This window comes from Canis lupus, chromosome 8, assembly GCF_011100685.1.
Source record: "Canis lupus familiaris isolate Mischka breed German Shepherd chromosome 8, alternate assembly UU_Cfam_GSD_1.0, whole genome shotgun sequence".
Classification (NCBI taxonomy): domain Eukaryota; kingdom Metazoa; phylum Chordata; class Mammalia; order Carnivora; family Canidae; genus Canis; species Canis lupus.
The window spans coordinates 1,421,696-1,435,493 of record NC_049229.1 but is presented as its reverse complement, the minus strand read 5'-3'; the positions used below and the strand labels follow the sequence as shown (position 1 = coordinate 1,435,493).

The 13,798-nt window shown below is 42.2% G+C and overlaps 2 protein-coding genes and 1 pseudogene across 2 annotated transcripts in view; 2 read left to right on the top strand and 1 right to left on the bottom strand.

Annotated features, from left to right (window-relative positions):
* Positions 1 to 7,036, bottom strand: part of CPSF2 (cleavage and polyadenylation specific factor 2) — a 34,201-nt gene extending 27,165 nt beyond the window's left edge. Inside the window, exons 1-2 of the mRNA XM_038544117.1 lie at positions 6,869 to 7,036; positions 3,525 to 3,586 (exon numbers count right to left, since the gene is read on the bottom strand). The gene's annotated coding sequence lies outside the window, so the exon portion shown is untranslated. The remainder of the gene's footprint in view (positions 1 to 3,524; positions 3,587 to 6,868) is intronic.
* A 159-nt stretch (positions 7,037 to 7,195) lies between these two features.
* Positions 7,196 to 12,761, top strand: NDUFB1 (NADH:ubiquinone oxidoreductase subunit B1). The gene is made up of 3 exons (XM_038544119.1): positions 7,196 to 7,353; positions 11,529 to 11,673; positions 12,605 to 12,761. The coding sequence occupies exons 2-3, from the start codon at positions 11,537 to 11,539 to the stop codon at positions 12,639 to 12,641; spliced, it is 174 nt and encodes a 57-aa protein (XP_038400047.1). The 5' UTR covers positions 7,196 to 7,353; positions 11,529 to 11,536; the 3' UTR covers positions 12,642 to 12,761.
* Positions 10,993 to 11,125, top strand: LOC119873156 (annotated as a pseudogene).
* Positions 12,762 to 13,798: the final 1,037 nt, after the last annotated feature.

The window sequence follows — 13,798 nt, the reverse complement described above, 5'->3', positions numbered from 1 at the left end:
TATTAAAAAACACTTGCACTGGAAAGTAAGCAACTAAAAATATAAATAGTATCTTTTGTTTGCAGTTCCTAAAAGAGAACCTGATACACAGTAGGTGCTCAATATCTATCTGATGGAATTTATGTTGGGATACCTACTGTTTACATTTCAAGAAGACAGAACACTCAATATCTACCTGATGGAATTTATGTTAGGATGCCTACTGTTTACATTTCAAGAAGATAGAACATGAACACATCTATTGGAATTTAAAACCTAGAATTTCATGCTATTAAATAGATGTTACAAAAACATTCATCAGCAAAGTATAGCTCCACAGCAACATTTCAGATCTCAGCTCCTTGAGGTAAATTAGCCTTCCCTGGCCAACTACGCAAGTAGGAGAGGTCATGCATACTTGATAACTTGATAACCTCTTACCAGCTGCCCCAGATCCTATCAACAAACTCAAGTGAACTGTCATATTTGGTGACAGGCTGTCCGGAGACCAATCCTATCATATCTCCCATCCTTTTCTCCCCAGTCACAGCCAGAGGCCCAGGACTCCTGGGGTACCCATTTTCATGACATGCACATCTACAAGTCGGATCCAATCCCCTACTCTCTAACCCTCCCAAGACCTCCCAGTGTGCCCTCTGGGCCTATGCTGCTTACCCCCACATGTAACTGCACCTCTTCCCTGAAGGTTCTCTTCACCTGGTAATATTCACAGAAACTTTCTCCTGCAGCCTTCTCAAGGAGTTTTTTCCTTGTACTCCCTATACCTCCAAAGCAGGAAGTAAGTGTTCCTTGCTCCTCACTGCAGCTTCCAAACCACGTCTTCTCCTTCTTCCTTCAAATACTCCAATCCTTCCCAGCTGGTTCACCATGAGCCTTCCCAATTTCCTCCTCACTGCTGGCATCTCATTCATGGTGACTTCATTCACAGACTTTAATTCCTGATTCCATCTTCCTCAGTAAATTCACTACTGACTCTAGTCCCCTAACATTCTCAACTCCAAAAACCTCATTTCATTTCAGCCCCCACCACTGTGGTTTTGCCCTGGACCTTATCACCCCTGAGCTGCACCATTTCTCAATGTTCCCCTCCTGAGATCTCATGCTCTCACTCCCACCTTACTTATTGACTGCAAAAACCCTTCAGCCTCACGGACTCTCTAATCAACCAATGGCTCTTTCACGCCCTCCTGTCTCCATTCATGTCCTTCCCATTGATCCACAATCCATCAGAAGTATCTTGCAAACACTATCAAGGTATGGTGGCCAGGGGCTCCTGGGTGGCTCAGTGGTTGAGCATCTGCCTTTGGCTCAGGGTGTGATCCCAGGGTCCTGAGTGTGATCCCAGAGTCCTGGGATCGAGTCTCACATCGGGCTCCTGGCAGGAAGCCTGCTTCTCCCCCTGCCTCTGCCTGTTTCTGCCTCTCTCTCTCTCTCTCTCTCTCTCATGAATAAATAAAATCTTAAAAAAAAAAAAAAAAATCTGGCTGCTCTAATGCTTCCTTGTACCAGCCTGGCAAAACCCTAACCCTGACTCTAATTCTTTGCTTTGCCTATTCCAGAAACTGAATGTTGGGAAGAGGAAGGAACAATCCCACAACTGTGCTATTTGCTCTTAAAATTCACGGTCAAAGATCTCAAATGGAAAAATTAGATATAGATACATAGATATATCTCTCTCTCTCAAATGGGTGCTAAGTACTACCTATCAATCTGAGTTTTTGTAGTAGGTTGACTATTTCTGAGACTGTGATTTCACATCACCTCTTCTCTGCTCATGCACCACTCCCTCTACCCTACTCTCAGCTGATAATCTCACCTCATTCTTCAATTAGGAAAAAAAGTCATCAGACAGTAACTCATTTTCCAATAGCAACTCTACTAATGTATCTGCAAATACACTGTTTGTTGTGTCTCCTATTACATGGAATCAAGAGCCCTGCTCTCGTCCAAAGCCAATCTCCATGAGTAATCTGGATCCCATTCTCATTTTTTACCTTCTAGAGGACTGAACCTTCCCAGTCATTCCCTCTTTTCCCTGTACCACTCCTATTAGCATACACAGATACTCCAGAATTTCCCAATTTAAAAGAACCCTCTCTTAATTCTACAACCCCTGGCAAATACCTCATCTTTTCTACGTTCCCCTTTCATAGCAGGTCTCAGAATATTTGTCCACAAACATGTCTCCACTTTCTCACCTCACATTCAGACTCCTAAAGATGTCATCTTTCTTTAACTGGCTCACCAGAAGTGCTTTCATCAAGGTCACTGACCAACCTCTATGCAATTTAACCCAATGGGCATTTATTTCTCTGGTCTCAACTGAGGAAATCATAGCAGCATTCAATAAAAGTGCTCTGGACCACTTGAAATGCTCTCCTGCCTCTAAGCTTCTGAGTCCACCCTCTCCTGGTTTTCCTTGTTTGTTCATTCGTTCCTTCCTTCCTTTCTTTCTTTTTCCTTGTTTCTAAGTGGCGACTCCCCAATCTCCTTTGCTAGGTACTTGAAAAGCAGTGCTCTTCAATGGGACTTCTTTTTTTCTTTCTAGGTAATCTCACCAGTTCCACAGCTAAAAATATCTTCTGATCTCAGATGGCATCATCCTTGAGTCCTTTCTTTACTTTGTGTCCCACATCCAAACTATCAGTAAGTGCTACATTTTTACCTTCATTCTAATTTCCTTCTATTTCCACAGTCACGAAGAGCTCTAACTAGCTGGTATATTTTCCCTGCCTCAAATTCAATCTGTGAGATGGTTTTCTAACAATCCTAAAATCCTTCTCTATCTCAGTTACACCCTGTGACATCACTCTATTTACCTCAAAATACTCACTGCTCTCTATACCTGCTCTTTCTTTACTTGCTTTAGCCACCTCCTTGTCACCCTGGCACTAGATTACGGACTCCATGGAAAAATAGGCCTTGTCAGGATGTCTGGGCAGCTCAGAGGTTGAGCATCTGCCTTTGGCTCAGGATGTGACCCCGGGGTCCTGGGATCAAGTCCCACATGGGGCTCCCTGCATGGAGCCTGCTTCTCCCTCTGCCTGTGTCTCTGCCTCTCTCTCTATGTCTCTCATGAATACATAAATAAAATCTGAAAAAAAAAAACAAAAAAAAAAACCACAAAAACTTGTGAAACAAATTAAATTAAAATTAAAAACATATTGACTTAGCATGTTCCTATTTGTAAGGTATGAGAAGTACAAAGATATTAATTCTTCACTTGATGAAAAACATTTCTAAATACAATTTTGGAAAGGTTCTAAAAAATAATTCTCCCTGCTGAAAAGCTTCCTGTACCATAATTAATATTAATGGCCTAAGAGAGACTCTGTTTTACTCAAATCCACCTTAATTTCCACTTTATTTAGATTATGAAATGAAAATACAAAATATCTTGCAGACAGAAGTAAATGAGTTCATATCAAAATATTTTGCAGACATACCCAAATTTCAACATATTTTTAATACAATTGCTCAAACATAATAAAACTGTAGCTTTGTTAGACACGTTCATTACTTACTGATATCTCAGTTGTATATAGGATGAAATACCATGAATTCAAGGGAGGAGTTCTTTATAGATCTAAAAAATAAAGAAATGAGAATCTGATGAATATGGTATAACAGACTTACTTCTGTTTCTAATTATGGTGATTAACTTCTATGTCTTGCCCTAAGATGAACACCATGAGCATCAGGAAGTAGTATAATAAATGGTCCTTTTTAAAAAATGAAACTTGTCATCATTTTAGGAAGCTGAAACTTACATAAAACAAATATAATAAAAAGGAATAATAAAAGACAAAATGTATCAAATTGGTCATAATCACGAGCTAAAATCTGCAGGTTAGCATACAGGATTTTAAAAACTGACATTAGCTTATGTTATCGAGAATCACAAGAGGTGGGATCTTAAAATACCTCTCATGGATTAGGAAGACCTGAGTAAAAGAGACAAAAAGGAAGGTATTCGAAACAGGAGAATAATATGATCAAAGGCACATAAAAACTTACAATTTTAGTAGGAAAAATCAGGTGGGCACACTTTCATATAAGCAAAAATCAAAGAAAAGGCCTAATGACTAGAAAGGGGCCAGATAATGGAAGGTCTTGGACTCTGGACCTAGATCGTCAGGCAACAAAGAAATATTTTAGGATCCATTACCAAGTAAAGATGACATAATACAGGAAATTCCATATTTTAGGAAAATTAGCCGGTGTGTATGATTGACTCAATGAGATACAGAAAGCGAGGAGATAAAAAGGAAGAGCATTTAGCAGACCACTTCCTCCTTCCTATTTGCTGGTTTATTTTGAGATTAAATTCTTTTAGCCTCAAATGTACTTTATAACTTTAGGACATGAATTCACTATTAGTCCTTATCTAAGTAACCAAGGCTTGAAACTCTACTTTGGATTCCTTCCTTTACTTTTTCTTGAATAGTCTGTTACCATTCCTGATTATTTTTTCCTCAGAATGCCTTGCATGTGTACCATTCCTTTTCCCTTCCTACCACCAGTATCTTAAAGCAGGACCTCGTAATGACCTGCTTGTATTTGGGTTTCTCTGATTCTCTGCCTCCAGGCTTTCCTCTCTTCATCTCAACCTAAACATTACTGCCAGATTAATCTTCAGAAACACCCCCTGTACATTATCATCCTTTGCCCAGAAATCTCTGAAGGCTTCTGACTACTTGACAAACAAAACAAAAAACCTGAATGCCTTAACTGGCAATGGAGGGCCCAGCCAGCTGTCCTCACATCACTGCTCACCACTGTCTCAAGGTTCAGCTCAAATTGCACCTCCTTACAAATTCCTCTATCATCAGTCTAGACTACATGGGCTCTGCCCAACAGAAATATAACACAAGCCAGATATAATTAAAAATTTTCTCATATCCGCATTGAAGTTTTACATGCAAAACTAATTTTAATATATTTACTTAACCCAATATATTCAAAATATTATCATTTCAGTATGTAACCACTATTAATAGAGATATTTTACATTGTTTTTCATACCAAGTGAAACCCAGTGTGTATTTTATATTTACAGCACATCTCAATTCAATCTAACCACAATTTCAAGTGCTCAACAACTATACAGAACTTGTGGCTATTGCAATAGCACAAATACAGAATCTAAAATCAATGCTTTGTACTGTGGAGCTCTGTGCTCTACCACTGCTTAGAGGGCAGGTTGGCATCATTTTATTTCTATGTACATATCTGACGCTTGATTTTAATGGTTATCACCAACCATTTAGTCTCTCAGACCAAAACTCTGGAGTCGCCTCCTCCCGGCAAATTGCTGCCACCAGTCAAATCCTATGACATTTCAGAAATGTCTTTCACATCTTCTACTACCCTATTTCAATGGAGACAATCACCACCTTACTTCAAATGTCTACCATTTCCTCTTACCTAGTTTTCCTATTCCAAGTTGATTCTTCATACAGCTGTCAGAGACCACCCTAGAAGAACAAATACATTCTTGCCCTTTGCTTGTGCAAAGTATGCACCTTCCAACAAATAAAATCTAAACTCCTTCGTTGGAAATCAAGGTCCTTCATAAGTTGCTCTCAACCTCCCTCTTCCTTCACCAACTAACCTCGCACTACAGGCTCAAGCACATTAACCTTCCCACTCTTCCTCAGTATGTCAAAACCGCTCAAGTCTCAGCGTCCAGGAATGACCTTCCCCTGAGCCTAGTAAATTCCTTTTGACCCTTCAACACCCAGCTCAAACATTTACTCCTTTATGAACTTTTCTGGTGGCCTCGGGAGGTTTTGGGGTTTTTTGTTTTTTTCATCTAGCATGAACTGGGAACCAAGAGTATTTGTTCAAAGGATGCCGAATGTATAGGTCAGGAGTAAGAGCCAGCACTTTTGTATCACCAATATCAAGCACAGCACTGCAGCGACCTACACGTGCGCCTGGAGAATGAACCCCAACCAGATCATCAATTCCTTCCTGACGGATACCATTTCATCTCAGTCATCTCACGCAGTTACTTGCTCTCTCAATAACGACCTTGCCTGTTGGTGACAGCTAAAGGGAACTATGCAAAATCCGAGGGAAAACGAAGGAATCTGCTTTGGCCCTCGAGCGCACGAAGTACACACACACACACACACACAAAGGCGGTTTTCGTACAAAAATCACAGCGGTGGTGAGATAAAAAATCAGGGGATGGGCGACTAATAACTCGGGCTCAGCTGGTGACAGGAGGCCAGAGGCGCAAGGGTCGAGGCCAGTCCGATCTCCCGTTTACTTAGGAGCACGTAGAACCGAGTCCTGGAAGCACCGAGGGCAGAGGGAGCCTGGGGGCTGCGGGCTGCGGGGCTGCGGGGCTGCGGGGCTGCGGGGCTGCGGCGGAGGGCCTAGACCTGTTCTAAATAGAGCCTGGTAATATCTCAAAAGGTCCCCGGGGTCGACCGACTAAAAAAGGGCGCCTGCGGTGTGCCCAGCGCTCAGCAGCCTCGTGGTGTCTACACCCCGGACCGCGGGAAGACCCCCGAAGCGAGGAAGCGCAAAACACGGCGACCGCGAGGCCAAAGGGCGCCAGCGCGGGCATCGGATTCACTCCCCCGGCGACCGGACCCCGAAAGGTCACCGGGAAACGGCAAAAAAGAGGGAAGGAGCACACGGGAGGGAGCCGGACGGACCGCCTCAAAGACCGGGGGCTGGAGACGCTCGGGGAAAGCGCCCCCCTCCCTCGCCAGGCCCGGCCGCGCCGGCCGCTCCCCAAGCCCAGGGGCACGTCCCCAGCGCAGCCTCGGACGAGGGGGCATCGGGGTCCCCCGAGGAGCCGAGGGCGCCCCTCCCCCAGCCAGGCTCCCTCCTTTCCTCCGCCCTCACTTGCCTCGTCAGTCCTCCTCCGACGCCGTCCACCGCCCTTCCCAGCTCCTGGTCGAATCCAGGTTCCAGGGAGAGCAGAGCCGAGGCCGGCTCAGTAGCCCCCGCGACGAGCAGCCCGCGCAAGCCCCCCGATGGCGGCCGCCATTTTGAAACTGGAGGCGAGCCGCTGAGGCGGGGAAGGCCCAGGGCGATACCATCTGCGGGGGGAGGTGGGGCCGAGGCTGCGGGAAGGGGACGGAGCTTCGCCAGCAAGTCTCGGCACCTGGGGCAGACGTTTCATTTTTAAGTAATTTGTAATGTGCGAGGGCTGAAAGAAGCACGAAAAGAGTCGGGCTTCCAGAGGAAGAAATGGTGTGGTTTCCCAGCGCCACCCCTCTCTGCGCGGGCGCGGCGAGTGGCACGTCCCAGGGCCGCAGCTTCCGCCGGCGCCGGTGGCTGGGCTCGCAGCTGCCCTTGGCCGCGGGGTCGTTGGAGCTTCCCGGGCTGCAGGTGGGTCTGGGGCCCCCGTGCTGCAGGAAGGGCGAGTCCCCCTTTCCTCCGGGAAAGGCCTCGGCGGCGGTGTGTGCAGGCGAGGGGTGGTCCGGGCCTCCCCGGGGCTGGCGAGCGGCGGGGCCGGGAGAGGGAGAGGGAGGGAGAGGGAGGGAGAGGGAGGGAGAGGGCGAGGGCGGCCTCTTCCCGTGGACAGGTGGGCCCACGTTTCCCGCCTGGCGGCTTTTGGAAAGGGCCGCGGGAGGCAGTCGTTATCGGAAAACGTCTCTAGAGATCGATCACCCGGTGACCGCTCCTGCCCGGGCTGGAGCGAACGCGGGCCGGGATCCGCTCGTAGGGAAGGAAGCGGACGGAGGGACGGCGTCACGGAACGGTCCAGGTCTCAGCGCTCGGGTTCCTGGTTGCTCAGGATGGGAGACCAGCAACTCCTCCTCCAACTCGCAAACCCTCTCGAGCCGACCGTTCCATACACACACCGCGAATAACTTAAAAAACGTTATATTTAATTCGTCCTTGGGTTCCAGGGCGTACGGTGTATTTAGACACAGTCCAGACCTCAAGGAGGTCCGTGTCAGAGGACGATCTAGAGTGCTGTGGGGACCAATGAGAGATTAGGCCTTAGTTTTTGGAACATCTATGCACCCATGTTTTAGAACGCGAATTGACTTACCAAAATACACAGCACATACAGTTTTCTTTTTAGAAGTTAGGCGGGGGAAATCCGGTAGAAAAAGTAATGTTAAGAAATACAAGATAATGCTGAGTGAGGTCAGTCTAAATGTTTATCTGTAGAGTTACCTTACCAGACAATAACACGGATAGCTTGGACCAAGCAGCCAGGCTTCCTGAGTGTTAATCCTAGTTTTGCCACTTAACTGCATCTATGACCCTAAGTGAAATCGATTGTCCCTGGATTTCCTCATCTGAAAAAAAACAAAAAAAAAAACAAAACTTGCCTACTACTTTGGGGACATTAGTAAATACACACACAGTATTGTGATGGTTGCATGAGTTAGTGATCATGAAAAGCAGTAAGAACTATACCTGACAGTGCTAGAAGAGTCAGCTCTTTCTAGAAGTAGGCAAAACATTTGGAGCATGTTTTGGTATGTTGGTAACAAAGGATTAGGTTACATCTGTTACGTGATGCTGAGTCCATAAGATAAAAACTAGTTTTTCTTAGGAACACCATAGCAAGTCTCAGTTCTGAAGTAAAATAAGGATTTTTCATGAGTCTTCTTATAAAGAAGACACTAATGGGGCACCTGGGTGGCTCAGTCGGTTAATCACAACTCTTGATTTCAGTTCAGGTCATGATCTCAGGGTCGTAAGGTGGTGCCCCACATCAGGCTCTGTGCTGGGCATGGAGCCTGCTGAAGACTCAATCCTTCTCCCTTTGCTCCCCGCCCCGCCCTGGGAAAAAGGAAAAAAAGAAGACACTAATATGTACAGTGTCCTCATGGGCACCCATGTGGATGTCACTTTATCCAAACCTCGGCTTGTTTCACTGGAGCCTCTCCCAGGACCTCACTGCCCTCTGTCCATCAGACAAAGCCCCTTATCATCTTGGGCTCATGACCAGAGCCTGTCTATATTCCCCAGTCGTATCCATTCTCCAGGAAGTCATCCTTAGGTCCATAAATCTTTGTCCTCTCTGGTGATCCACTCACTAAAATACAGAGAACAAATTATGTTTAATGCGACTGCTCCCAAAGTCCCATTAAATAGATTGTACTAGTGTAATGTGAAATGCCTCTGGTTCTAAGATTTGTCATTTACCTGTTAGCGATGGAATCATGGTGGCTGAACTGAGCTCTGGGTTTTGAATATACAGAATCCTCCTGTCAGTCTTCACTTGTAGAGAGTGTGTAAGAGCCTAGGTACAGCCAGTCTCGGGCTTATCTCACCTCTTCTCAGAGTAGAGCCAAATCAAAGTAGCTACTGGCCAACGATAATGCCTTCTAGCCCAGAGGTGGCCATGAGCTTATTTAAAGCAGTCTTGGACTAAGTCAATAAAGCAAACTTATGTGGTTGGTTAAAATACAAATAGTATCTGACCCACCTGAGGGTCAAGCTGAGGGTTAAGCTTGACCCCTGTTACGAAATTAGAGGACCCTGTGAGGGACAGGTGACCGAATACATGACCACTTTACATCTACAGAGACCCATATTGTCTAGTATTTTGCAGTTTTTGTGCTTTCAAAGTTAGAGTAGTTGATAAAGGCATGTATTGTCATTCCTATACTTGACTAGGTCAAGTTTATTAAGCAAGTGGCCACTTTGGTGGGCACTTGGTCAGATTCACAAAGTGCTTTAGTATCAAAATGCAAATAATGTTACTTAAGGAAGGCAGGGTGCTAACAGGAAATAAGATAAGTTTGCTGAGAACTATTTGCATCGAATCAGCAGGTGAGTTCTTTCAACTATAGGTTTTTCTGGCCTCACCAGGAAAGAGGACCAAGAGTCCCTATTTTGTTTGTTTGTTTTAAAGATTTATTTATTTACTAGAGAGAGCATGGGAGCATGACGGGGAGGAGGGGCAGAGAGAGAGAAACTTGAAACCAACTTTCCATCAAGTGTGGAGTCTGACCTCTGCCCCAGTCCCACAACCCATGAGATCACGACCAAGAGCCGGACACTCAACTGACTGAGCCACCCAGGCGTCCCCAGAAGTCTGTATTTTGATAAAGGCTCCCCAGATGCTTTTGATGCGCAGTCACGTTTGAAATTTCCCACTGTAGGCAATAGACTGAAACTTTAATGATTAAACTGGAAGTTATATATTTTAAATATCTCATTAACTTTACATAATTTTCCAAATCAGTGATATTCAGAGTAGGACCCGCTGTCTGTAATAATTATACTTTATCAAATATAAAGTAATTGTGCAACTATTAACTTCATGGCCATTTTCTAGCCTGGTGCCTTTGAATAGTGATGAAGTTTGAGAAATAGAGAATTCTCTCACTTGTGTGAGAACCAGTGTCTTAGGAGAGGCAGGAATCCAGTCTTCTTAACCCTAGCACAGTTTAGTGCTGAGCACTCTTGTTGGCGATACTGTATTCTCTTACCAGGGTGTTGTTATATGCCTTCTCAGCCATTGTCTATGAGTTACTCATCTTAGATTCACGTGTAGGCAGATGTATTTTGATGTCATCTTTAGGCACAAATTTTTACAGAAACTGATAATTCAACCATATTTTTATTGAATTAAGGCCAATTTATTTTCTGTGTGGTGACTGCTAGTGCTATTCTGCCTCTACGTTTTAGAAACCCTTAGAACTTAAAAGTCCTTAAGTATCATAAATAATCAATTCAGGAAGTCTTTTAGAGAGGTATTATAATCTAATGGGATATAGAGTTTTGGAACAAACCTGAGCTTGAATTCCAGCTGTGTACTTAATACCTGTTTAGGTTAAGCTGTTTTCTAGTGTATAAAAAAGAATAATAATAGTTATTTCATGTTAAATATATATAAGATTATACGATGGCTCTGGTACCTAGTAGTCATTCTATAAAAGTGAATTCCCCTCTGTCCATGTCTTTTGAAAACCGTTGATGTTGAGATCTACCATGACATTTTTTGAATGCAATTGTTTTTTTAAAGTTTCTCTCCTTTCCTTTCAAAAATTAGTTTTTAGCTTTTTGCAGTAGCAGTATTGTAGCTAGTGGAGTTTATCTGAGTCACAATTACTGCTAATTGAAAAAATAATTTTCAGTAATTACAGCTTCACTAAAGAATCCTGCTTTTGGCATAATAGTACAATATATTTGTTTTAGCATTGTAAGAGGCTCTGAAAATATTTTACACATGTGTAAAAGCTTTAAATAAATAGTAGGAGGGTGCAAATATTCAGCTTTTGCAGGTAGAATTGTTTTATACTCGCCATTCCTCTGTGCTATACTATATCAGATCACTAGTGGAGCTAGAAAAAAGTTAATAAATTGATTTTAGTGTAATTTTTATACTGATCATTGTTACCTATATAATTGTCATCAGGTAGATTTTAATTTTATCACTACATTCTGATGCTAAGAAAATTTGAAGAGACTTCTTATGCTTTTTAACATCTATCTCTTCTATTCAGGGCTACCTTCCTGTGTCAGATATAATTTTGCAAGATATTTCAAAGGCAGTTATATTTCTGATAATCTTTTTTTTTTTTTTTTCCTAGCACTTAAGATGAACGTAATTCAGATTGTTCGTGACCACTGGGTACATATACTTGTGCCTATGGGGTTTGTCCTTGGATGTTACCTAGACAGAAAGAATGATGAAAAGCTAACTGCCTTCCGGAATAAGAGTTTGTTGTTTAGAAGGTTAGTTTGTACACTTTTTTTAAACCAACAATTAACCAGCTCTTGGAAATAATTCTTTTTAGTACCATATATGCCAAAAATAAACAGAGGATAAATTTTGACCCAAGGACTTATATTTAAGTTATATTGTTTAGCAGCATTAGTTGTTTAATCCTTCTACAAAACTGTATGATTACCTTTGGAATGCCAATAAGTCTTTAGTTTATGAACAGGCTATTTCAGATGTTTGAGTTTTTCTTTCTTTTTTCTTTTTTGGCATTCAGGGTGCATTGTATTATAGAAACAAAGTTTTAAACCAGCTCACCAAAGCCTTTCATACAGCTTTCACATATTATCATATATTATCTCACTTAAGCCAGAAGGTAGCTGAAATCTATGGTACTAATAGTGGCTTGGTGCTATATTCACAGGAACGCTGCTTGAGAGCTTGAGATGCGGTGGCTGAGTGATCAGAAGGCAGCTGGCAGCTGCCTGGTCCCGTTGTGTCTCTGGAGATGACTCTTTTGGCAGAAAGTTAGTTAGCAAGACAGGGTAGCTGCCGCTGGGTATGCAGCTGGGTGGGAAAAGCTCAAGGGACCAGAGGCTTGGGCAGCATTAACAGTATGGAGAGGAGGTTTACAGTTAAGGATTTCAAGAAAGATAAATGAATTGGAAGGTGTTCAGAAAAACCTCAAATGAACTCATTGAAATGATAATAGCTTTTGTACAGACTAAGAAATTGTAGTTCCTTAATTTGGAAAAATGAAATTAAAGGGATGGTAAAAGTTTAAAATCATGAGACAATAGAATGAGTATGTTGAGTCTATATAAAAATTGTAATGGGTCAATTTAATAGAATATAAGATTGAATTAATATTCTTCTGAGTCTTTTCCCCCCTGTAAAAGTTTAATTTATAATTTTTCCTTTCCTTCCTTTTTAATTTCTACACAGGGAATTGAGACCCAATGAAGAAGTCACCTGGAAGTAAAGGCTGTGACTAAATTACAGAATGTTCACATTTTAAAAGTTAGGAGAGAAATAAAAGCACATTCATTATTTAATATGAAGTATGATTCTTTTTAGCTTAAAAATAAATAACTATTGAGTACTTGATTGTGTACATTGATGGTAAGTTTACAATTAAATTTTCATTTTGTTTTCTTCATTTTAGGCCATAGTACTATTAAATAGTAGAGCCAATTTTTTCCTCAGGTATTTTTCAGAAATTTTTTAAAACTGTACTTTAGAATGATGATAGTAGCAGAAAATTTTAGTGATCTTGAGTTTCGCAAAGATTTCTTGAATGCAACACATAAAGCATGAACTAATTTTAGAAGTTTTTGTTCTTCAAAAAACACTTAGGAAAAGGCAGCCATAAACCAGGGAAAAGAATTTGTAAAACATAATATACAACAAAGAACTTATATCTAGAATATGTAAAGAACCCTTATAACTTAATAAGATAACTCAATTTTTAAAAAATTATTCATTTATTTATTTAATCTCTACACCCAACGTGGGGCTCAAAGTCATAACCGTGAGATCAAGAGTTGCATGCTCTTCCAACTGAGCCATCCAGGTGTCCCGAACCCAATTTTTTAAGTGAGCAAAATTTAATAGATACTTCACCAAAAAGATAAAAGGATGGCAAATAAAGCACACGAAAAGACTCCCAACATCAGTAGTCATTACGGAAATGCAAATTTAAGCCACAATGAGATACCACTACACACCTATTAGAGTGGTTAAAATTAAAAGACTGATCCTATTACTGGTGTTGGCAAGGGTGCAGAGCACCTGGACCTCACACACTGCTGGCAGGAATGTAAAACGTAGCTGCCAGGAGTTGTACCACTTTGGAAATCAGTGTAGTGGTTTCAAGTGAAAATAACACCTACCATATGACCCAGCCATTCCACTCTGAGGTATTCATCCAAGATAAAGGAAAGCTTATGTTCACACAAAGACTTTCATGAATGCTCATAGCAGCTTTATAACAGCAAAAAATTAGAGCTAACCCAAACGTCCATCAACAAATAGATAAATTGTATTAAATCTATACAATGGAATACTACTCAGCATTAAAAAAGAAATGATCTGTTGCTATGACATTGATGAATTTCAAATTAATAATCCTAGATGAAT

What these genes read in the sequence shown, in the direction of transcription:
- NDUFB1 (XM_038544119.1), top strand. Translation starts at nt 11,537, where the DNA reads ATGAACGTAATTCAGATTGTTCGTGACCACTGGGTACATATACTTGTG. An exon ending in AAGAGTTTGTTGTTTAGAAG is followed by an intron (nt 11,674 to 12,604) that starts GTTAGTTTGTAC and finishes ATTTCTACACAG; the next exon opens with GGAATTGAGACCCAATGAAG.